General features: G+C 26.6%; 2 protein-coding genes across 7 annotated transcripts; both read right to left on the bottom strand.

Moving 5' to 3' along the window:
• Positions 1–1702: 1702 nt before the first annotated feature.
• LOC136081351 (putative autophagy-related protein 11) lies at positions 1703–2428 on the bottom strand. Its single transcript, XM_065798663.1, has one exon. It carries the CDS (start codon positions 2426–2428, stop codon positions 1703–1705), a length of 726 nt encoding a protein of 241 aa, XP_065654735.1.
• Positions 2429–11759: 9331 nt separating this feature from the next.
• Positions 11760–26673, bottom strand: LOC100200166 (guanylate kinase). Of its 6 annotated transcripts, XM_065799944.1 has the most exons (9): positions 26158–26292; positions 24230–24352; positions 20618–20659; positions 14955–15051; positions 13484–13547; positions 13246–13320; positions 12572–12656; positions 12133–12218; positions 11760–12030 (listed from the first exon to the last, which is right to left on the bottom strand). In XM_065799944.1, the coding sequence occupies exons 1-9, from the start codon at positions 26216–26218 to the stop codon at positions 12013–12015; spliced, it is 651 nt and encodes a 216-aa protein (XP_065656016.1). In that variant the 5' UTR covers positions 26219–26292; the 3' UTR covers positions 11760–12012. The 6 variants fall into 6 exon arrangements, with proteins under 6 accessions (XP_065656016.1, XP_065656017.1, XP_065656020.1 ...); XM_065799945.1 differs by lacking the exons at positions 11760–12030; positions 12133–12218; positions 26158–26292 and adding exons at positions 12225–12370; positions 26512–26673; XM_065799948.1 differs by lacking the exons at positions 11760–12030; positions 12133–12218; positions 26158–26292 and adding exons at positions 12225–12370; positions 26446–26496.
• Between the last annotated feature and the right edge of the window lie 455 nt (positions 26674–27128).

The following is a 27128-nucleotide window of genomic DNA, read 5'->3' as shown; positions in this document are numbered from 1 at the left end:
GCAATTATCCATAGGTACGAGAAAATCATTAAAGGAAGCCGTCGTATTTGGAATCTTAATTGAAAGGAAAGGACCTATGCCAATAAAAAATTTATATGGCTCTTCATATAAACTTATGTTATCAACTTTAATCATCTGCGGTAGAAGACCTAAGCATGATTTTTGTTTTCCAGTAATTTTTTTCATAATTTGCTATGTGCGTTTCAAGTCGTTTTAGATTTATTAATTAGTTCTGAGTAGTAATTTCTTTTTAGGCTTTTACGTATTTTCAAATAGATACTTGTAGTTTTTATATTTTTTTCGCTAACAGGTGCTTTTGTTTTTAAATATTTAATATATAACTTCTGTTTAATTTTTGACGATTTTTTTAATCCCTTTGTAATCCGGGGACTTTTTGAGCTTTTGTTTATTTTTATTATTTTTCAACAATTGGAAAATTTGCGTCGTAAACAGAAAACAATGTTTTATAAAATGTTTCGTAGATGTTATTTGCATTGTCATTAAAACCAATATGATATATGTAAAGTAAAGATAGCTGATCTTTAAATAGTTTAAGATTTTTTTGTTTGAAAATGCGTCTTTTTTACAACTATTGGGTGTTAATATTTTTTTCTAAATTTGAGTTTAAAATCAATATAGGAAAATGATCGGATATATCAGTTTTTATGAACATCTTTATTAAAAATGTCTGTTGTAAATTACAACAAACTTTTTTAATAAAGATGTTCATAAAAACTGATATATCCGATCATTTTCCTATATTGATTTTAAACTCAACGGCTACATTAATAGATATCATTACAACTTGTAATGATATTATCTATTAGGGTAGCCGAGTTTATTGTTATCCTAGTAGGGCGATTAATTAAGGGTATAGATCCTGTTTCAAAAATTGTGTCATAAAAATTTTAAACTCTATGGTCATCGTTATAAAAAAAACAATTCATATTAAAGTCCCCAATTACAAAATTTTTTTTTTTCTGCGTCACTTGTTTTCACGATAAAAACATGCTTAGGTTTTCGTTCACGGTAAAAACATGCTTAGGTTTTCGTTCGCGTCGTCAGGTGGTCGATAACAACAGCTTGGAATAATATTTTTTGTTTTTTCAAGTAAGAGTTCAATTGTTAAAACTTCTTTATCGTCATCGGAGACGCTTAAATCATTTCTCATATTATAAAAGATATTTTCATGAGCATAAATTAGAAGTCCTCCACCCCGTTTATTAGTTTTTCTTGCTTGTGAGATAATTTTAAAATGAGGAATATTAAAATTATTGTCAAAATGGTTTAATTTAACCCATGTTTCAGTTAAACAAATAATATTAAAAAGATCTTTTGTTTCGTTTAAAAAATCTAAAAGTTTTTTAAAATTCCGATTAAACTTCTTATATTGAGGTGGAGAATTCTAATTCGATTTGAACTTTTTTTATTTGCATTCTGAAAAAGAAAACCTTCAAAATCTTTAGGATAAAAATAAGAACAATCCGTGAATGTATCGCAGAAAAAATTATCTGAATCCATGTTTTCATCAGAGGAAGAGCGGTTTCCTTCGAAAAAATAAATAGTAATGGATTCAAAATCATTCAGTAAAGCCACGGTTGTTAAAGTTAGGTTATGTGAGGTTTCTTTTTAAGAATGCGTAATTCGATTATTTGTTTAAAGCGTTTTTTAAAATCTTATTCTTAAAAGAAATAATTTTATCTTATCGAACCGAAACACTCTCACCGTTTAAAGGCCGTTCTTTCACTTCCGCAAACAATTTTCTTCTGATTGCAACCGTTTCGCGAGAAAAATCTTCATTTACATAGATGTTTGTTCCTCTGAGACGATTTGATTCTTTAAAAATTTTAGCTTTGTCTTTGTATTGTTGAAGTTTTAAGACTATTACCCTTGGACGTCCAACTTTTTTTGGCCCGGTGCGATGTGCACGTTCAATTTCAATGCCCTTTAAACCCAGTTTTTGTAGAAAAAATAGATGAACCTTTTCTTCGGTTGCCTCCCAAGATTCGACTTCGTCTTCACATATTCCATCAATTCTTAAATTACCTCTTTGCGATCTATCTTCGAGATTACGGATTTTTTCGTTTAAAAATTCATTATTAAATCTTTCTTTCTCTAATTGTTTGTAATCGATTTTGTTAAATAAATGTTTGTTGTTATTTTCAATCTTTTTACCAATTACGTGTTCGTTGAAGTTTAAACTTTCTTTTATCTCTTCAAGTTCTTTTTCAATTTTTTTAATTTTACTTGCATTTGCTATGATATTTGTCTCAAGTTTATCCAACCTTTCGTTGAGTATTTTTGTGTTTGAACTAACAATAGCAATTACAGCTTTTTCTTGGTTTTTAAATATAACTTCTGTTTCCTTTTCAAAATCATCCAGCATTTCTTTCATCATTTTTTTTATTTCTTGAAATGTTACTGCCATACTTAATATTGATAAGATCTTTTTAGTTTGTGGATTCGTAGGTTTTTTAAATGTTTCTATATTATCTTTAAAATTATTTGACTCTATTTATTCACTTTTTCTGTTCGAAAAGTTTTACTTTTCTTCTATATTCTCTATACAAAAATTCTATATTTTCTATTCAAAAGTTCTATATTTTTTATTCAAAAAGTTTTACTTCTCTTCTACATGGCGTGTCATTAGAAACACTTACAAAATGTGTCTTCTGTGAGCCATCATGTAATTCTTTTACAGATAAAGGTGCCAGAACATTTAAAATTATTGCTTGACATTAGGTTCTTGCAGCACCAAATTTCGGTTCAAAAAACTTTGAGATCAGTTTTGAACTACAGTCAGATGTTTTGAAGCTCGAATCATGCATTGCTGTGTGAATGGCAAATGTAGCCTCCTTTGCTGCAATAGCTAAATTACCTTCATTGGGTCTATCATTTTTAAAAGATCCTTTAATAGATGAAGAACATGCGGGAGCCGAAACTCCAGCTACACACACTAATAAAATCAACGGTTAGAGTTATTCAAGATAATTCCAAAATAAGACTTTGAATTGCTGATAAAACACAGACCTAGAAAGTAATTGTTAGTTTTTGTATTGTATCAAAATAATATAACTTTTGTTGTCTGCTTTTGTCTTTCAAAATTCAAAATCATGAATTTTGTTTGGGACAAAACCGGAATAATCCTGGTCAAAACAGGACGTATGGTAAGCCTAACTATTGATAAGTATTTATTTATTATGTGTGTTCTACACATAATGAATAAATAAATCTTACGAAATCATAAAACAGCTTTCGAAATCAGGAAAAATAAGATCGGCAAATAACTAACCTAAAACTGTTTTAGGTTGGCATCAGGTCGGCACAAAATATAGAATCAGAGCTCGATAAATTGGGTAAAAATCAGTATATAATAGACACAAAAACAAAACGTCAAATGTCGACTTTTTCTTAAAACTTATAAAAACGAATGCTTCATTTAACTATTTTATTAGGAATTTAAATAAAACAATAACTCTGCCGATATTTAATAAAATTTACAGTTGAAACTTTCGTGTTTCCGCTTTTATTTTAACCGTTTTGTTTACTAAGTAAATAAAAGGTTCACAATTAGAATTAATTAAAAAGTTCGTTTTTTCCTGAATCCGTCACTGCGCTCTTCCGTTGGCTTTTCGATAAATTTTATTTATTTAAAAATTTCGTGTTTTCGTTTTTAATTTAATTATTTTATTTTGAATTTAAATAAAACGTTCTTTATTCCGTTTTTATTTTAATTGTTTTGTTTACTATTTAAATAAAAGGTTCACATTTCGATTTTAATTTAAACGTTCTCCTTTTCGTTGGTTTTTTGTAATACAGTACAATCTCTCTAATTCGAATCTCCTTAATTCGAAAAATTCCATAATTCGATTAAATGCAAAGTCACCGTGAAATGCGCTTAAGAAAGTCTTACGTTCTATAATTCGAATCTCTGTAATTCGAAAACCTCCACAATTCGAATGGATTTTTTAGACCCGTCAGTAAGATTCTCTCTGTAAATCGAAATTTTTTAACTTCTGACGTGAAAAGTAAGGGTGCACCGATGCATCGGCATCGGCCTGCCGATGCATCGACCATTTAGCCGATGCATCGGAATCGGCCTTGATAACCATCGCCCGATACCGGTTGTTTTAAAGACTTTTTAAATGTTATTTAATTATATAACTTATGGATCCAAACTATACAAAGAGAGAAGTTCAAAATCAAGAAATGCAAATTTAAAGAATATAAACATAAAGTATAACATATTTTAAGCATAATAGAGCAAATTGTGTGGTGTTAGGAAGAAATATAAACATTTATAATGTTATGAAAAGTAATAAAATATGTTATGTAAAGCTGTGAATCTATTTTTTTGTTTTTATTTCTCCAAAAAAATTCCAATTCGCATGCACAAAAGCTAGATGTTCTCCATGTTCTGCAGTTAGTCGGACCGTGTCGATTCATAAATATTTCCCCCAATACTTAGCAATCTTCCTCTGAACACAGAAGAAGGCGGAGCTGCTAAGTATTTTTTTGCTAGGTGTGAGAGGTCTAAAATATTATTGCTACTAGAGTGTTTCTTTACAAATGTTTCTTTGTAAATTCCCCACCATTTATAAGGACATTCTTTTTGATGCAGATTAGGCAGTGATAAGTAAAAGTTTATTTTATCAACTCTATAAGAAATGTAAGTAAATAAAAAAATCAAACTATAATAAAAAATCCTAATTTTTATTGTTCAAAATATTACCCATTAATGAATATAATCAATATTATTTTATTTCCATAACTATTATTCATATAATAATTTATAATACTTTGGAATAACGTATTTTCCTTAATAATTTAATATAAATTAGACAAGAACAAAATGTAAGCAAATTTTTAATTTAAAATTATTACAACTTACATTTTTTCCTTTTTCTCAAAATAAATTTGCGCCTCTGTTGAAAGTTTTTTACAGTTCTTCGTTTACGTTGATTTTGTAAATTCAAGTGGTGTTTTTGAAACTTGATAAAAATTGTATATGCTTTCTGCCATTTTTAATTTTTTGAATGGAGAGCTAGATACTTGGGTTGATTCAGATGAAGCGTTTGTTTCATCATCTGATTGAGTTAAGTTGTTGGTAGTTATAAGGCTCTCTGTAATATCCGTTTTATTTAGGTTCATGTATTGTTCTTGAATTTTATAGTCTCTTTCTCCTCATCTGATATGACATAACTCAGCTTGAATCTTGGATCTAAAACTGTGGAAATGTTTAAGTTTTTATTTATAGCTGAAAAACCTTGAAATAAAATATTTTTTTAACTCTTCTATTATAGTTTTTATTTCACCTGCATTTTCTGAAGCATAAAATGGAACTATTTGAGACGCTGATGCCCTGTTTTCATTCATCGCTAGCGTAGCCGCCTCAAAATGCTTTAAAACTAAGATAAGCGTCTCAGCTAACAACGACTGGTCTTCTGTAAGATTAGAGGCGTTGCACTCTTGATTTCTAATAAAAAAATAATTTTAGTGAGGTTTTTTGTTCCATCTCGTAACTACATCTTGTATAAGTGAATGTATAACTTTAGCTGTTGTTGAATTTCATGAAACATGTCCATGGAAGACGAAGAATGGTGAAAGTGTGTGACGATTTTTCTAGCCTTAGCTATAAGATCATTCACTGGATTTAGCAACTTAGAGAATTTTTTTCTAAACCAGCTTCTTTTATGGCTAATTTCATATTAGCAGCATTGTCTGAGAGGACAAAGTACACTTTGTTAGTTGGTATTTTCCATTCATTTGAAGAATCCTTTGGAAATTTTGATATCTTTATACCTGTATGAGAGCCTGTCATTTTTTTAAGTTGAAGCACTGTCATAGAACTAAACTCTAAGTTTATCCAGTGTGCTGTTAAAGAATAAAAGCTTAGAATATTGTGATGTGTAATCCATCCGTCAGTGGTAAAATTCAAAAAATCCGCTTTTGCTACATCATTCATAATTTGTATTTACATTTTTTCATAAATTAGAGAAACAACTGTATATCGGTCATATGTTTTCTAGAGGGCATAGTATACCTAGGTTCAAGATGCATTACTAGTTTGTTAAATCCTTGATCTGTAACTAAAGAATATGGCTGAATGTCTACGCATATCATTTCTCCGATAAGCAGAGTTATTTTTGAGCTCTTTGTTCACTTGATGTCCATTTCTTATGCTTATTAATAATATCTTCAAGCTTAGGTTGATGTTTTTGGTCTAGGGTAACTGTAACACTATTGCTAAAGGGATCTTTGCTGTTATCATTCTCTTTACTGGTTGAAGTAGATCCAATGACATAGCTTTTTTTTTCTGTGTTAATTTTTTTGAAACCTTATAGATCTTCTATTTTCCGGAAAACTTTTACATGTTTTGTTTTCATATGTTCTCTTAAATTGGATGTTGTCATTTTTTTGCCAGATGTGCCTCCTCTTGATATTTTCATTTTGCAAAATTTACAAATTGCCATTGAACGATTATTTCATCAATATCAAAATAGTCCCAGATTGAACTTTTAGTTGCTGTGCTCATTGTTGATTTAATTCTAATTTATTTTTATCTCTAAGTTTAATTATATGTTATAAAAGAATGAAAAGTCTTTAATTCATTACGCGCTAGAAGCGTAGAATAAAAGAAAAAGAAAATTTTGTTGTGTAATTTTTTGTGTAATTTTTTGTGTAATTTTTCTTCGAAAGAATGATAAAGTAGATTATTAATTTAAAACTTCTTCGTAATTTCTTTTGTTTTTTTACTCTTTTTTTATAAAATAAAAGTTTATATAAACTTTGAATGAATAAGAATTGAAAGAGAAAATTGATCGATTCGAAACTCTTGCAATTATTCTTTACTATTAAAATGTTTCATTATATTTACATTAAAGTCAAATTAAAAACAAGTTTATTATTAAATTAAAAGCGTTTAATAAATAAACATTCAATATAGGAAATGTTATATAATTTAATTTCGTACAAATATTTGCTTAAAATTTGAAAGTTATTAGAAGCAACGACTTTATAAAAACTTTCTTAATAAAAAAAAACGAAATCGTTTTAATTCAAACAGAATGACGTAAGTTAATATTTGGAAAACAAGCTTTTCATTAAAATTTGCTCTAAATAATAAGACCTAAAAAATGTTGTTTTCATTGTCACTGAAAAGGAATCTAGCATTTCCATTCCAGTATATAATTCCATCATATATCCAATATTTATTACTTATTTGATTTCAGGGCCGATGCATCGGCATCGGCTAAAAGTAGGCATCGGTGCACCCCTAGTAAAGAGCTCATTAAACCGTCAAAATCTTTTTTCAAATTTCGAAAGTTGCGAGTTTTTGAAAAACTATTAGTGTAAATTATCTTCTACTATTTAAAAAAATCATGGCATCAAAGAGACGTAAAGAAAACAAATTAAAGCGGAAATAAAAAACTCTAATGGAATTGAAGAAAGGTAAAACAAATAAATAGGTTTAGAATATTTTTGATATTCTACCAAACACTCTTGCAACCTGGAAAAAGAAAAAAAAATTAAATCTTAAACGCTTATTGTCATGGAAATTTGACTAAACGGATGAAAGTTGATTCGTATTACCTAGTAAACAAAGCTGTACTTAAATGGTTCAAACAAATGAGAGCTGATAATGTACCAATTAGTGGCTTGCTGCTAAAATAAAAAACTTTATATTTGCGATAGAGTTATGCTTCAAAAATTTTCAAGCTTGGGAAAGATGGTTAGACTAATTTAAGAAAAAGCAAGCTAATTTGGAGATAATTTGACAAAGGTTCTTAAAGATATAAATCGTGTCTTTAACATGACTTTACTAGCGCATAAAAGACAATCTACAATTACTTTTTTTTTAAATTTAAAAGTTTAAAACACGTAATATATATTGCTTTTAAGCCTAAGAATTACTATTTCTTTGATTGTTTGATTTCTATTCGTTACTTTGAAAATAATATTTTAAAAAAAGTCAACTTTCTATAATTTGAAAATCTCTCTGACTCGAACTTTTATTTTCCCCAGTAAAATTCGAATTAGAAAGATTGTATTGTATTTTATTCAAAAGTTAATTAAAACGTTCGTTTTTTCGTTTTAAACTTTAATATTTTTTATTTAGAATTTTATTTATAAAACTTTGTATTACTGTTTTAATTATAACTATTTTATTTAGAATTTACATAAAACGTTGTATATTACATTTTTACTTTAAGTAAATTATTTAGAATTTTAATAAAACGTTGTATATTACATTTTTATTTTAAGTAATTTATTTAGAATTTTAATAAAATGTTGTATATTACGTTTTTATTTTAAGTAATTTATTTAGAATTTTAATAAAACGTTTTGCCTTTTTTTATTTATTTTAGTTAGTTAATTAAAAAAAACTTAAAAAAAAACGCTTATGATTCTCTTTTTAATTTTATTTCGAATTAAAATAAAAAGTTTGTTTTGCCGTTTTTTAGGATATCTGAAATAGCAAACAAAATTAGGTTATAAAATTCTGAAGTCGGCAAAAAAAAATCTGACCTCAGACACTGTCAGGTCGGCAGTTAGGTCGTTATTGCCGAATGCCAACCCTAATTCCGATGGTTGATAAAATAAATAATATGATATTTTTAAAAATTATTATTTAAGTTCTACGATACCTTATATCGATAAATGTCATTAAAATTGCAAGTGTTTATATAAAACTTTTAAATAATGTTATTTTTCCTGGTGACAAGATAATAAAGTTGTCTGTATAATTCGGTATGATTGTTGATATTCTGGTGAACGGAATAAATCAATGTGTTAATCTGACAGATAATATGAAGAGCTCCCATGCAAAACCAGACAAATCCAATGTTAACTAAAAACGAGATTATGCGTACTGTGTATAGTAGACAATTATTGTCATTGGTTTATGAATGGTCTTCGAGCAAAAGTGGGCTCTACCTTACTGTAATTACTAGTTATTAATATTGATAAGTTGCTAATATATAAAAGCAGACAATTCCAGTTTAACATTTCGTGCAAATTCAGACAAATCCAACAACCAATCAACTTATCAAAACAAAATGCTTTATGTAACTTTGGAAACTGAAAATTAAACAAAAAAAGACAATTACGGTTACTAGCTGCATTTTGCATTGTTATAATTTTTAAATTGTTGCAAATTAGTTATCAATTGTTTAGAACTGTTATAATGCAAGTTAACTACGAATATGTAGATGATTTAGAGTTTGTTTGAGAACGTATTAGCGGTTGTACAAAGCGGAAAATTATTAAAACAAAGCGATCAGTTTCAAAAGAAAGGTAATTTTACCGATGTTATGTTGATTTTAGTTCTAATTCTAACTGTGACTTTTGAATTTGATGTAAAAAATAGACTCGGCGTGTCAGTAGGTCCACGGCACCCACTCCCTACACAGGAAATGTACTTTTGACTATAATAACTGTTTATTGCTGTTGAACTACCAGTCTTGCACATCTGTCTTACAACATCTGTAAATACACTGAGGTATAATAACATCAGTCCAACAACATCTGAAATTTCATTGATGTCTTATAACATCTGCGTAAAAAGTATGATTACTACAGATGTAGTTACAACTTTTCAGTTATCTTAGTAAAGCGTGTACACGAAATAAGTGTTAAAGCAGAAAAACAACTAAAAAGAGGTATTCTTCAACTTTTATTTAGAACTAAGTATTAATTTTAATACAATAATTTGTAAAGATTTTATCATCTTCAATAATTCAGAAATTTTTAGAAATATAACTTTAGTCTAAAAACTTTTTTTCAGCGGGTTCTTGTACTTTTTTTTTTTAATTTCAGAAAGGTTAGAAACTTTATGTGATTTGAAAGCTTTAAAAAATGTTTATTTTAAAATTTTACATTAAAACTATAAGAAAATTCTTTTTTTCTTGCGCGTTCCCAACGTGAGAGGCTTGGATTATTCATAAAACTATTAATCAGTTTTCTAACCAGTTTTGTATCTTGAAAAACCTTCTTTCCTCCATTACTAGATTTGCATTGAAACGAATTTATTTGGGAAAACGTTTAATAACATGACTAACGGTGTAGGGATGTACTTGCAACTTTTTTGCAATTAAATTGTAGCTTCTATTTAGATTTTCCATAATATTTGTGCAAAATATTTTTTCTAACGTCTTCTTCTTTTGTTATTTTTAAAAGTTATTTTGAGTTAAATGAGAAAACTAAAACATTTTTCGAAATTGTTACATGTTGCCAACAAAATACCAACACAATTAGAAATATTGTAATACAACCTCTGAAAAAAAATGACCTATTTACTCTTTCACATTTATTTCGTGTACACGCTTTATAACATCTGTGCAACTACATCTGGAGATTTTGCAGATGTAGTTACATCTTTTCAATTATGTAAAATATAACTTCAGAAATTATCAAACTATTAAAAATGATTGCATTATTTTGACCAGATGTAGTTTTATATATGATTTTTTTAGATGTAGTTATATCTGGAGAAAATTCTTCCCGATGTTGTTGGACTTAGAGAAAAATTAACAGATGTAGTTACATCTTCCTAAAGGTGTTGTTGAAGTAAAAAAAATTACAGATGATCTTTGACAAAAGTGTACAGATGGTTTTGGACTACTCTACAGATGCAGTAATCTTTCAACTATACACGCACAATATGTAATTTTGCAAACTTGGATCAACTTTATTCAAAGCCTATTTAAAACTTATGCGTAGGGACCGGCAAAATTCGAACAACTGTCACTGATATTGTGCAAAATAACTTGAATACTATAATATACTTTGAAAATTGCACATCTAGTTTAATTTTTTAGAATATATTTTTAAATATATTTTAAAAATGACTTTTTAGAAGCACGCAATAAACAATTAATGTAGAAGTAGCCGATTTCTCAAGTCTTCTTATTGAATTGAATACAATAAAAGATAACTCGGATACTATTTATTGTTAATTTTTTGTAAATTTTAGGTGCAACAAGAAGTTCTTACGGTCTTATCACAGACCAACGCGGATGAGCATTTAATAGGAAGTTCACGCCTCCTTCCCAACCGAGGTCGCAAAACTTGCCCAAAGGTGGGGTTTGAACCACGGATCCGTTGTTGCCGAGGCAAATGCGCTACCACTTTTGATTGATTTTAAATGAATGCAGATTGTTGGGCGTATCTTTACAGATAAACACATAATTAAAACACATCTTTACAAATAAACTCAGAAGAAAAAACGAAAAAATCCTCTTAGGAGTTAAAAAAGACGCCGAACGAAAAATTTTAATTTTTCTGTCAGCGTCCTTTAGGATAACATTATTGGAAATATGAAAAAAAGATTTAAAGCAGCAAAAAAAAAAAAAAAGATTCTTTACTTTATTATGGTTATTTCATGACTTTTAAGTCATTTTTAAAATATATTTAAAAATATATTCTAAAAAATGAAACTGGATGTGCAATTTTTAAAGTATATTATAGTTTTCAAGTTATTTTGTACAATATCAGTGACAGTTGTTCAAGCAGAAAAAGGCGTTGAAAATAATAAAATATTAAAATCAAGAAAGACACAAAAATCGTTTAAATGACTCATGAATGTTATCTATTGAAGCCGAAATGGTAATGAAAATTAATTTCTGAGAAGTTATTTATTTATTTGCAAACTGTTAGGCTCGCAAAGCTCAAATGCCTTTATCAATTTGCAGACCTCTAAATCCATTTTACTGTTTATGTGCTATATATATATATAACTAAATAAAAAAAAGTAACGGTATGAGTAAACTTTTAACATTTAAAATACATATCGTTACATGAATAAAATTAACACTAAATATAATATATTTTAAAATATATAAACATAAAAATATAAATTTAAAAGTTAAAACTAGTGAGCAGCTTTGTGTAACAGAACATAGAATCATAGGTTTTTAGTAATTTATAAATATAACACATTAACTATAAAAATATGTCCACCAATTTATTAAATTAAAAATACGTTTAGAAAATCTTGGTTGTGCTAAGTAATCATAATTGTGAAATTTCCTAAATGAAAAACAAAACAAAAAAACGTTAAGTTTAAATTTATCATTCAAAGTAAATATGTGAAGTTATAGAACCTGAAAAAATGCATAAACTTCAAGATACCTTTGATATAATTTCCTTTAGTTCTTTATAAGCTCGCTCTAAATCGTCGTTAACTATGGTAAAGTGGTAGGATCCAGCTTCTGCAGCTGGATTACAAAATTAAAAAAAAAAAATTCATGCAAAAGTATTTTTTAAATTGATATATCAACTGACGAAAAAACCGGAAAATATACACTTGCGTGCCAAAGTCTTTGGTAATACTCCGCGTATAAGGTGGTCATATTGACGAGAGTAAAATCTAAATAAAAGTTGGGTATATCTGCTGTTTACTAAAAAAATCTTGTTTATAGTGTATCAAAATATTGTTGAGAAATCTATTAGTAATAAATTGTTAAAATAAATGAGCATCATTTGCTTTTTGTAGACGATTCGCACACTGACGAAAGACTTTGCCACACTGTATATATAATTCCATAGCGTATATATAATCAAAATGTACCATAATCTAACTCTGCTTTAGCAGATTCAAGTCTTTTCTGGATTGCTTCTTCTGTTTCAGTACCACGGTCTCTTAACCTTCTTTCCTAGATATGTACAAAAAACACTTTTATAAATATTCTTATTTTCTTTCTACCTATTTTCAACTGCCTAAAGTTCCTGAAAGGGCCACTACAGCCAAAGAGGCTGTAGTGGCCCCTTTGGCTGTAGTGACTCCGTTTTATTTATTTATTTTTTTCTCTTTCTCTTGCAGTGATCCCCCTCCTCTTTTTTTTTCCTAACATAAATTAACTGTTTTTCCGTGCAGTGACCTTGGCGAGTGACAAGGTCACTTGGACAGTGACAATGTCACTGCACGGAATTATCATTCAATTCCTCCTTAATCAATTATCATTCAATTTCTCCTTAATGTTCATTTAACAAGTATTTATATTAATTAATATACTTTCTTTCAACACGCAATAATATTCTCTTTCAATAAACAGCATTCTGTGAACAAAATACTTTAAAATGTTAACGCAGGATAGAAAGTTTAAATTTTTCAGAAATCATTGAAAAACTCATACTGAAAACAGTGAATTAATATAATCTTAGTCAAGGCTGAATTAAACAGTAAGAATAGAGCTGGTTTATGCCCAAAATGACATTATTCTAAAACTATCTATAAAATCTTACCAACTCCTCAAGACTAGGCGGCTTGATAAATATAAGCACACAGTGAAGGTCTGTCTTTTTAATACTTTTAACCCCCTAAAAAATTAATGCAAAAAGAAAATTATATTTTATTTATTGAATAATATTTATGTATAGAAAAAGACACAGAAAAAGATAAAAAATAGCTAAAATTCAATTTTAAATTAAAAAAAATTACACAGAACGATTTTAAATTTTTTTTTAGATTTATTAACTTTACCTGTGAGTCAATATCCAGTATGCATATTTTTCCAGTTTCTAACACATCATGCACAGCCTTTTTACTTTAAAATAAATTAAAATATATATAAATAAATATATATATATATATATATATATATATATATATATATATATATATATATATATATATATATATATATATATATATATATATATATATATATATATATGTATGCATGTATTTAGGGTATAAAACGTTAACTCAAAAATCCTTGTTTAGAGAAATCAATCATTTAAGTTATCTTCCAATTTGAAACTTTTATGATCTTATCTTATGGTGTTGACATTTAAATATATCATAATTTTAAGTGTTTATTTAAGAAAATATTTAAAGCTTTTATTTTTTTTAATTTAAAAACTTAAATTATATATATATATATATATATATATATATATATATATATATATATATATATATATATATATATATATATATTAAGGTAGTTCTAAAAACAAATTTCTTTGAAAATGACTGCTGGCACCACCTGAATATGTTGTATATAATTAAAAAAATGCTAGATTTAAGAAACTTTTGAATAAAAAATATATTTAAGGGGTTGCTACCGACCCTAGAACATTATATAGGTCCCTAATATTATTATAAAAAAAGTTTTTCAAAATTACGTCATGTTGGGTCTCAAACGAAGCAAAATCATATACAAATTTCAAAAATAATATTCATTTTATAAAAAAACAGATAAAAAAAATTATAATCAAAAAATCTTGTTAAATTCCCTATTTTTCATTTTTAGTTAAAAAACGTAACTTTTTGTTAACTAAAATCTAAAATAAAAATTTAATTATAAAATGATTAATATTTTTAAAATTTTTATATAATTTCCCTTCATTTGAGACCCAACATGACATAATTTTGAAAAACTTTTTTTTTAATAATATTAGGGACCTATATAATGTTGGAGGGTCGGTAGCAACCCCTTAAAATATTTTTTATTCAAAAATTTCTTAAATCTAGCATTATATACAACATATTCAGGGGGTGCCAGCAGTCATTTTCAGAAAAAGTTGTTTTTAGAACCACCTTAATATATATATATATATATATATATATATATATATATATATATATATATATATATATATATATATATATATATATATATATATATATATATATATCAACCCTCGGAATTAGGAAAAATGAAGTTGGTAATAATTTGCCAACCTCAATCTTTTTGAGGTCGGCCAAAATTATTTAATACAAAGGTCTGACCATAAAGCATAGAAACAAGGTCAGCAATTTTTTGCCAACCTCAAACACTTTCAGGTCGGCAGTTAGGTCAGCATTGCCAACTCTAATTCCGAGGATTAATATATATATATATATATATATATATATATAATATATATATATATATATATATATATATATATATATATATATATATATATATAGATATATATATATATATATTGTTTTAAAATATTACCTTGTTCCATATTTATTTCCACTAAATGTTGCACTTTCTATAAACTCACCAGCCTCAATCTTTTGGTTTATAGCTTCCAAGGATGTAAAGTAATAGTCTGCAAAATTTAACATATATTTAAATTATTTAAAATATATATATATATATATATATATATATATATATATATATATATATATATATATATATATACACACTCCTGTCCATAAGTTTGGACGCACCTATCGCAACTACAGATATTAAGAGGAAAATGTGTCAGAATAATTTTGATTTGTGACTTTAATAAAACAAATCTTTAATAAAACAAATTGGTGGAGTTTTTCGGACTTCTCGATCTAAATGATCCCACAATAACTCAATTCGGTTACAATCAGGACTCTGAGGTGGCCAAGTCATGACCTTCAACAATCCTTCGTCTTATTTTTCATTTAAATATTGCTTAACCACTTTAGCAGTGTGTTTAGGATGGTTATCTTGTTGGAACACGAATCGTTCACCAATTAATTCGGTTCCACAGACTAAAACATGTTCTTTCAAAATCTTTAAATAGACTTCTTTTGTCATTTTCCCGCCAATTTTTGCAATTGATCCCACTCGGCTAACACTGAAACAACCCCAAACCATTATATTCTCACCTCCATGCTTAACTGTCTGCATAGTACATTGCTCCAGCATTTTTTCTGCTACCCAACGAAGAACAAAAGACCGGCGTTTATTCCCAAAAATCTCAAACTTTGATTCATCTGACCAAAGTAATTATTTCACTCTTCTACTGTCCAATTCTTGTGTTCTTTGGCCTTGACTAATCTTTTTTGTTCGTGGACGGTTGTAAGACGTGGTTTTTAATCAACCACACGACCTCTAAGCCCTATTTCAAGAAGTCGACTTTTACTGCCATTGTACTTATTTTTGTGGTATGATGTTCATTAAAATCAGCAACTGAATCCGGCGCTAAGAGTAGGGAGACCTCGCTAAAATCGAGGTCTCCTCACTCTTTTATGATCGCAGAAAGAGCCTGTTTCTACTTTTTTTAAATCATTTTACGGGCACAACTCTCTGAAATGCTGAGGCGCCGACAAATTTCTCAATTAGAAAAGCCTAAATTATGAAGGGTTTCTATATGTTTTATCCAAATTTCTATATGCTTGTCTAAATTTATCTGCCCTCTTTTTGCCATTTTAAATAATGTATCTTATAAGAATACTAAATTAAAGTAATTAATTTGAAAAAATAAGAAATATAGTTAAAAAAATTTTCTTACCAAAAATTGATAGTTCAAAATCAATCAAATCATTAATTTTCAAAAACAATAGATTTATTAACTTTTTAAAACAGAAAAAAAAATTTTATAACACACTCAGATTAAAAGTTTAACTAATAATGAGAATAGACAATATAAAAATTAATTTTATTTACAAATTTTTTTTTTTTTACGATACAAGTAATAATCGCTTAAAAATGTTTTTGTTTATTTCATTTTGTAAATAATAACAAATTTAATAATGTAAGAATATATTTCTTTTAAAAATATATCTCTTAACTATGTTCTCACAGTACTTTATGATGAGACCAATGTAGACACTCTTAATTAATTTTATTTATGAGTTAAAATGCAATTTGTTTATTTTTGTAAGGTGTGTCCAAACTTATGGACGGTAGTGTATATATATATATATATATATATATATATATATATATATATATATATATATATATGTATGTATATATATATATATATATATATATATATATATATATATATATATATATATATATATATATGTATGTATATATATATATATATATATATATATATATATATATATATATGTATGTATATATATATATATATATATATATATATATATATATATATATATATATATATGTATGTATGTATGTATATATATATATATATATATATATATATATATATATATATATATATATATATATATATATATATATATATATATATATATATATATATATATATGTATATATATATAGTTACGATCAAAAGTTTGGAACATTTTATAAAAAGCAACAATTTTTATTAAATTATTAATTTATCTTATCAAAATGTATTATTAACCATTGCAATTGACAAAAATGATCTCAACCCCATTCTCACGTAAACAACTATTTAAAAGCTTGGCCCTATGAAAGGGTGCTCCATCATGCTGAAAATTGTGGGTATTTGTGATATTCATGAAAATTTTAAGTCTTTTTTTAAGTATTTGAAGATAAATATGGCTGTTAATTGTGGTGTTAAAAGGCATAAACCATAAACCACCACTTTGATTTGCTGTAATGGCACCCCATATCATGATTTTAGGGCAATGTTTTACAGCAGAAAGCAAATACTGGGGGTCAAGGTGGGCGTCTAACGCTTGTGGAATGACCACTAAATTGTTTAATTAGTGATTTGTTGCTAAATATTACATCCTCCCAATCTTCCACTGACCAGTTCTTGTGTTTTGACAGCAGGCAATACGGTCTCTAATATTTTTTTGAGAAAGGCAAGGTTTTTTTGTCGAAACATGACTATTTAAGTTAAACTGTTTGCACAAATGTCTTCTAATTTTCACAACACTTGGTGCAACACCATTTGGGAATATCTAAGACGAAATTACAGAAGCACTGGCAAACAGATGTGCTTTTGCATAACGATGAATGCAGTTATCTGCTCTTTGAGTAGTCACCTTTGGTAATCCAGTTCTAGCTATGCTTATAAAATGACCAGTTTCTTGATATTGGTTTAATGTTTTTATAATGCAGCTATGTGTTACATTAAAACGTGCAGCAATAGAAGTCAAGGTCAATCCTTGTTCACATAGAATAACAATCTGAACATGATTTTTTGTTGTTAATGTATTAGTTTTTTCCATAATTATTATTTGATTTTTTGCTAAAATAACAACAACCTATGACTAAAACAAATTTAGTGGTTTATAACATAACATTTTGCATGTATATAATACTAATACTCAAAATTTTCAATGTAAAAAAGTATTTTTAAACAAATATTTAAAATATCTGCATTTTTAAAAATGTTCCAAACTTTTGATCGCGACTGTATATGTATACATATATATACACACATATATATATTTTTACATACATACACACACATACACAAATAGTATTGAACACTTAACTAAGCAATCAGATGTCATACTGAAATAGGGAGTTGCCGGGGCTTTAATAACGGGGGATGCGGAAATTATCGGACAAATCCTAATTTCATTATTTGAGCATAATAATTAGTTTTTGTGGTTTTATGCCTAGGCATAAACGTTTTATAAAATATAAACTTTATTATTTGAAACACAATTATTTAAAATGAGGTTAAATGCAGCTGAACGAGAATCTTTACGAAAGTGACTAAAAATGTTTTTTGTAAATAAACCTAATATATAAAAAAAATAATCGTAAATCATTTTGAAAAGGAAGGATTTGCTCGAAGTACAATATATATAACCTAAAAAGACTTGAAACTGTTCAATCGTTTTCTGCTAGAAAGCACCCTGGTCGTCCGACATCCTGGACTAAAGAAAAGAAAGCCAAATTAACAAGACTTGTCAACAATCGAAAAGGGGTCAGTCAGAAAAAAATAGGTATTAAATTCGGTGTAAATCAATCAGCAATTGGTCGTCAGTTAAAAAAAATAAATATTAAATATAGAAAATGTGAAAAGACTCCAAAATATATTATAGAACAACAAATAAAGGCAAAGAAAAGAAGCAGGAAACTAGTTAACCAACTCTATAACACAAAATCGCTTCTAGTCATCGATGACGAAAAATACTTTTGTTTTGCAGGGGACAACATGCCTGGAAATTCTGGATACTAAACAAACAACAAAAAGACATGTCCAGAAAGTGTTCATTTTATAGGAAAAGAGAAATTTCCAAAAAAATTATTAATTTAGAAAAACGACTTCTTCCATTTATTCACAAGTATCATGGAGACTTTAACTATTTATTTTGGCCAGATTTAGCAAGTTCTCGTTATTCTAAAGATTCTCTAAATTGGATGGACCAATATGTATATTACGTTGATAAAGAATCCAATCCCCCAAATGTGCCTCAAGCACGACCAATTGAAAATTTTTGGGGACATTTGGCACAGAAGGGTAACAAGGGAGATTGGCAAGCTTCAACAGAGCAAGTTTTGATTGATCGCATTAAACTAAAACTACAAGAAATTGATTTAAACTTTTTACAGTCGCATATGAAAGGCGTCAGAGCAAAATTGAGATCAATTGCAGATGGTGGTGTTTTTTCATATAAAAAATAATATATTTTTATTAAAAGATAAATGCTTTATTTAAAAAAAATATAATAGTAGTTTTTTTTTAAATTTATAAATAAGTTATTGACGTTTTTATTTTGTCTGATAACTTCCGCATAACCCGTTACATACATTGACCATCTATGAAAAACAGACAAGGGAGGGCTGCTACATCAACTAAGGGTTTGGGTTTGGGCAGCAGCAGCATTTGTTTTTTTTACTATTCTTTGCTTTTGTTTTTTTCCTCCAAAAAAAATGCATGGATTTAAGTCAGCATTTTTGCTAACTAAATGCTGATAATCTATACAGTTATCTTAATAAGCAAATATATATATATATATATATACATACATATATACATATATATATATATATATATATATATATATATATATATATAAATATAAACATACAGTGGCGTAGGAAGGATTTTAAATGTTTGAAATAACCAACTTTAAACAAAAAGAATTTTTAAAAATTTTTTTACGTTCATATGTATGACGAAAAGATTTTTCACAAAAACAATAACTGTGATAGCAGAATGGGAACAAGATACCCTAAAGTCTTAGCCCTCCCCCCCCCCCCTAAACATGAGGGCAATAATTTATAGTTGAATAATTTATATTTTCATAAATATAAACTAGTTATGTGTTCATCAACAGATTTCAAATTTTATGTTTAAATTATTCAGTTTTTATTACCATGTAAAGAATAACCCCCCCCCCCTCAATTTGAGGGGGCCACAAACTTTACATGCTCATAAAAACTGAACACTCAATTATTTAAACATAAAATTTGAAATCTGTCAATGAATGCATAACTAGTTTATATTTATGAAAAATTAAATAATTTAACTTATTGCCCTCACGTTTAGGGTAGGGGGCTATGATATTGTGAAGAACCTTTTCGTCAAAAATATATGAAAGTAAAAAAAATTGAAATATTCTTTTTGTTTAAAAGTTAATTATTTCAAACATTTAAAAACCTTCCTACGCCACTGTGTGTATATATATATATATATATATATATATATATATATATATATATATATATATATATATATATATATATGTATGTATGTATGTATGTATGTATGTATGTATGTATGTATGTATGTATGTATGTATGTATGTATGTATGTATGTATGTATGTATGTATGTATGTATGTATGTATGTATGTATGTATGTGTATGTATGTATGTATGTATGTATGTATGTATGTATATATGTATGTATGTATGTATATTTAAATAAATACAAATATATGTTTTATATAAACATTTCAATGTTACAAACAAAACAAAAACAAAGCAAATTTATAATTTCTAAAGCTTTTTTATAAAAATTTATAAAAATGCTTTAATACCTTTCCCATCAATTTCATTAGGACGAGGAGCTCTTGTTGTATCTAAGAAAAAGAATGTCTTCATTTATCAAGTACTTATTATCATAATACATAAAGGTAATTCCGCATCAAATCACCCAAAATTAAGTAAATTTTGAATCATGGGTCCTCAATTTTTTAAAAATTTCTTTGGCTGTTGCATGTTAAAAGAAAAGTTAACACATAAAATTTCAGCTAAAAATGTTGAGCAGCTGAAAAGTTACTGGAATTTTATTGGAGTTATATTGACCTGGTTTCCCAAAATGACCTGGTTTTTATAACATACTGAAAAAACATTTCTCTTAAAATAATAAGATATGAAAATGGAAAAAATATGAAAATAAAAATATATTTTGTTTTTTTGAAGTGCATTTGTTTTTAAAATTTTGACAACTATAGTTGATAAAAGTTTATAAAAACTAGTTTATAAAAAGTTTAGTTATAGAACAACATTTATTGGTAAAAATGTTTTTGTATTGTATGTATATTGTATATACATACAATATACATACAATACTTATATATATATATATATATAAGTATATATACAATCTGTATATTGTATATACAGATTGTATATATACTTATATATATATATATATATATATATATATATATATATATATATATATATATATATATATATATATATATATATATATATATATATATTTATATATGAATACATCTATAAAGAAAATTAACAATATATATCAGTGTAAAAAATTATACAATCGAAGGATTTTGAAAAGGTTTGAATTATTTCTATATTAAAAACTTTTTTTTTACTGAAAATATAGTAGAAATAAATTCTCTCTTTTTTAGAAAATTCATTCATACTTAGTAATTTATCTTAAGATGTGTTCTATTGGCTTAATGGCATCAGATGCATGCAAAGGCCAACAAGATGTTATTGAAAAAATAAATATATCATTACACTGTAACATTGAACTATCATTATGTGAAAGACATACTACAAAATATTTAAAAATGTATCCTATATGGCAGAAAGCATGTTGCCATCCATTCAATAAACATACAAAGAAAATCACAAGTAAGTAGGATTTAAATATTTTAATATATATACTTTTTTTAATTTGTATTTTCCAAAACATAAACAATAACTTAAACAAATCTGCAGATAAGCTTTATATAATTTAATTACTTTTAAAATTTTTTAGAGTCATTACGTAAAATGAGTCACAAGTCATGATGAGAAGTATTTTGAATCTTGCTCCTAAGAAGAAACTTTGCAAACCTTGTAAGCAAAAGATTGCCAGAAAAGAAAATCTTAAAGAGGAGAAGCAAAGTCAGGATGAACAAGATGAGGGTTTTCTAATATTTCATTTACATCAAGAAGACAGGAGATCAATGAAGAACTCAAAAATTTTAATATATCTCCTCTAAAATATCATTCAAAGTCATCAAATCATATACTCTCAGAAGGAAAGTAAGAAACATTACTACAAAAATGGAAAGTCAAGTCAATATTCCCTCAAAACTGTGTTATGAAACAAATAACATGAAAAAGAAAGCTGAAAACTTTGATGAAATTATGAGCTTGATAAAAAAAAAAAAATTTTATGTTCTGACAAAAGGACTATTGTTCAACTTCTAATACTGGCACCGCAAGTTGGTTGATATTAGAAGTACAAATAACTTTGCAGTTACAGAATACCAAGCAAAGATGGCTAGACAAATTTTTAATAAAAAAGGATTATTAGCTCTCTCCAATGTATAAAGGTAAAGTCTTTCACAAAGAAATAGAAGATTCTGTTAAATTGTTTTCTGACTCAAGTGATTTATGTAGAACTATGCCTGGAAAAAAAGATTATGTTAGCATTCAAAAGAACATCCGTAGACAAAAGAAACTGCTTCTGTGTAATTTAAGGAACTATATGTATTATACAAAGGAAACAATCCAGAAATACAAATAAGTTACTCAAAATTTGCCTCACTTAGACCAAAGTGGTGCATTTTGCCAGGTACAAGTGGTACACATTCTGTTTTTGTTTGTTCTTATCACCAAAATGACATATTGCTAATAGAGGCCTTAATTATTGGACTAAAGTATAAGGATTTACTTTCGAAAACTGTTTGCTTAGTAGAAAACAAAGAATGCATGCTTGCACAGTGTGATAATTGTCCTGGTAAAGAAACCCTCACCAAATTTTTGTGTGAGATTTTAGGAAAATACAAAGATGATTTTGAGATACACTACAAGTAATGGCAAACTACTAATCATACAACACTAATGAGTTTAACAGCAGATGTTCCAACGTTTGTTAAACTATTAGTATCTTGCTAATCATACCAATATTAAGAACAAAATTTTCCAATCTGTCCAAATTACATTTATTCACTGATGGTTGCGCAGAACAGTACAAAAATTGTAAAAGCTTTTACAATATAGGCCAACTAGAGAGCGAATTTGCCCTTAAAGTTAAATGGAACTTTTTTGCCACGTCCCACGGAAAGTCACCATACAGATTGGTGGTGTTGTAAAAAGGTAAACAGCGCAAAAAAGTTTAAAACGACCATACAGAAACCAAATTCTCACATCAGAAGCTATGTATGAATTTTGTTTTGAGAAAATCAAGGTTGTTAACTTCATTTACATAAAGGGATTTGAAAACAATAGAAAGAGATGACTACCGTTTTATTCCCAACATCAATATATTGAAAAATCTGTTTTACAAGCTTGCACTAGTTCCAGTAGAAACTATGTGCTTGAAAATGCTGAAACAGAAGAAGTACAAGTAAAATGGCAACAATATTGTGAACTATTATAAACACAGTCAAAATAACTTATAACTTCGATACCTTTAAAAATCTTGTATATTTAAGTAACTTTTTAAATTACGATTAATTTACTTTTATCTTATTTACAAATATTTATTGGGAATTTCTTGAAAAAGCGATATATCTTTGAAATTAAAGTTCTATATGTTTCAGCTTTTATCCATTTAGATTTTTTGTGCTTAGTAAGATTATAAGCAGCTGAAAATATTAGCAGCAAAAAATTTTTGACAGGGGTGTTTTGAGATATTGGGCCCCAAAGTTGGTTTATAGAAACTAGTTGTTTTATTAACTTTTAAGCATGCTCTTTAAATATTTCAGCATTTTAAGTACATTTATTGAATTCAGCATCAAAAAAACAATATATATTTTTATTTTCATATACTTGCCATTTTTATTTTAAGAAAAATGTTTTTTCAGAATGTTATGAAAACCGGGTCATTTTGGGAAACCAGGTCAATATTAAAATTGCAGGATATTGTCGACCGCTCAGCAAATATTGCATGTAAAATTTCAGCTTTTTAGCTGAAATTTTACATGCAATATTTCTTTATAATTAGGAATAATGTGTCAAAATATAACACAAAAAAAAAGACACACAGTTCAATGGACTGGGTGATTTAATGTGGAATTATCCGTAATAATTAATTTAAATATAATCTATAATAATTAACTTGAAAAAAATTTGTAATACAAAAAGTAGAAAATACTTTTGTGTTACAAAAAGTACAACTTAGACACAATGTTTAATAAAATCTTTGAGAAAACAATGTGGTCTTAAAATATAAAACTTACGTGAAACACTAAACCCAAATTTGGTTGGAAACTCCAAAGTTAACTTTTTTATAAGTGTAGATTTACCACAGCCACTTGGTCCTGATAATACAACAGGGTGTAACTTTTGCGTCATTTTGCGAGCTAAAAAGTTATGCAACAAAATATTGTAAAACCTATCATTCAAAGTTTTAATACTATACACCTGTGTATGTATGTGTATATATATATCAACCCTTGGAATTAGGAAAAATGAGGTCAGCAATTGCCGTCCTCAAACTGTTTGAGGTCGGCATCAGTTCGGCAAAAAAAAAATTTGACACAATAGGGTTACCATAAAACATAGAAATGATATTGGAGAACTTTTGTCGAACTTAAACACTTTGAGGTCGGCATTTAGATTGCCGAATGCCGACCCTAATTACAAAGGCTATATATATATATATATATATATATATATATATATATATATATATATATATATATATATGAATATATATATATATATGAATATATATATATATATATATGAATATATATATATATATGAACTTTAAATGTATTCTACAAAATAGAGTGCCTAATGTTCTTAAAAGAAGAGAGCATTAATAAGTAGAAAACCACTTATCATTTTGTTTTACTTTAGGCAATGTTAATAAAGACAAAAATTTTGTGATGAGTTTTTATTAATTAAAGATGTAAAATAAAATAAATTGATAAGAGATTTTATATATATATATATATATATATATATATATATATATATATATATATATATATATATATATATATATATATATGTATATATATATATATACATATATATATATATATATACATATATATATATATATATATATATATATATATATATATATATATATATATATATATATATATATATATATATATATATATATATATATATCAGGGTGGCCAGACAATTTTTGATTTCATTTTCCCTGATTTACTGATGTAAATTTAACAATAAAAAGGCAAAAAATAAAACTTTACCCAAATATTTGAATTTTTCTTAAAAACTGTTTACTTTAAATTAATAAACATTTTTAAACAAAAAAATACAATAAAATATGAAGTAAAAAAATTTATTTATCTTTAGTCTCGTTAAGCAAGAAAATATATATTTTATGCTACTGGGTCTATTAAAATTCTCAGACTTTTCCATGACTTTTGCAAAATTTAATAAACTCTCTGACTTTTCAATATAGTTCAGAATTTCCCTGGTTTTTTCAGGTCGCTGGTCACCTTGATATATATATATATATATATATATATATATATATATATATATATATATATATATATATATATATATATATATATATATTGCATATAAATAATAACTACTAGGTCAACCCAAAAACTTCTCTAATTTGATAGTGGCAGATATCAGTTTATATCTAGAACATTGTAGATAACCTTATTTCGTTATACGACATTTAAAGATATTTTAAAAGCCAATAATACACTATATGAATGATTTTACTTTATATTTATATTGTAACAAAAATAAATATTTGATAATTTGGAAAAAATCATGTTACTTTGTTAATTTATGTATTTAGATAATAGCTGATATTTTCTATGAATAATAGTCAAAATTATTATTGGCAATTTTCTACAAAGCAAAAATACTTTACAGGCACTCTCCATTTAAAGCAACAAAATTTAATTGTATAAGTTAATAATATAAGTTGTATAAATATTAAGTATATAAAATTAAAATAAATAAGTTGTATAAAATTTTGTTAATAAATAAAATAAAATATTTACAGCATTTCTTGCATATTTTTTACTTCTTATTATATTTGCAATTATATTGCTTTTTTCCTTTTCTCATATGTTAATGATATTTCCACATACTTTTGCAGCAAGACTTTTTTTTTTGTAATAAAAAATCAAATAAAAATAAATATACCATATCTTACTAAACTTTGATACATTTAATTTACGTGGAACAATATTTTTTTTTTCTTTTGAAATACTCATATGTATTTATGCCATTATAAACTGGCTATAAACTTTGTTGTTCAATCATTTAGAAATGCAGCTAAGCTGAAATCAAACACTTGGCTTGAAATGTTTGATTTAAAAATTATAAATATTTAATAGAGTTTAACTGTGTTTGTATACAACGATTTCTGCATAATACTATAAGCTTGTAAAACAATATCCTTTAAATAAAAAACGCTTTAAAAAATCTGTAACTAAACAACCTGTTCAGCTATTTAATGAAAAAGAAAAGGCGTATCAATGCTGTTACTATTAGGCAGATTACATACCTGATTTTATTGAAGCATCGCCGGAACAGACCAATCCCATGTTATTTATTTATAGATTAAAATCTTAAGTAGCATCAAGATTTATTAAATTATAATAGTTCAAATTTGAAGAGAAATATAATAGAAAACGCAATATGTTCGGTGTACACTGTAGCCAAGACAACATTAAAAATAAAGTTTTTATTTGTTCTGCAAAGAAACGTCGTAAAGTTGAAGTTTAAGTTTTTGATTAATTATCTTTAGATCTAAAAAACCGAGTGTTTTAAATAAAGTACATTTCTAAGAAAAAAAAGCATAGATAAGAAATATGAAATTTAAAATATAATATTTCAAAATTTGGAAATAAAATTCCACAATTTTTCTCCTTTAAAAACTTAATTAGGCTTCTGAAAAATCTAAAGAAAACATTAAACAGAAGTGTAACAAATTTTTCATTTATATTTTTAAACGTCTACTTTTAATAAATTTAAAAATAGTAAACTAAGAAAATTATTATAAATAGACATGTAGAAATAAAAAAGACAGATCGATTCAATTATCTATGCTACAAGTGTCTGTGTTTTTGTGTGGAGGGGGAGGCGATAACAACTTTTTCTGAATAAACTTTGAGATATGTC

Source organism: Hydra vulgaris, chromosome 06 (assembly GCF_038396675.1).
Source record: "Hydra vulgaris chromosome 06, alternate assembly HydraT2T_AEP".
NCBI lineage: Eukaryota > Metazoa > Cnidaria > Hydrozoa > Anthoathecata > Hydridae > Hydra > Hydra vulgaris.
This window is presented reverse-complemented; position numbering and strand designations above follow the sequence as displayed.

Bases quoted from the DNA above. Each gene is read 5' to 3' on its own strand.
- LOC136081351 (XM_065798663.1), bottom strand. From the start codon at position 2,428: ATGGCAGTAACATTTCAAGAAATAAAAAAAATGATGAAAGAAATGCTG.
- LOC100200166 (XM_065799943.1), bottom strand. From the start codon at position 26,218: ATGAGTATTTCAAAAGAAAAAAAAAATATTGTTCCACGTAAATTAAAT. The intron at 12,657-13,245 runs GTAAGATTTTAT...GTACATATCTAG, and splicing joins CGCCTAGTCTTGAGGAGTTG to GAAAGAAGGTTAAGAGACCG. The intron at 12,371-12,571 runs GTACATTTTGAT...ACTTTTATTTAG, and splicing joins TAAAGCAGAGTTAGATTATG to ATTTTACTCTCGTCAATATG.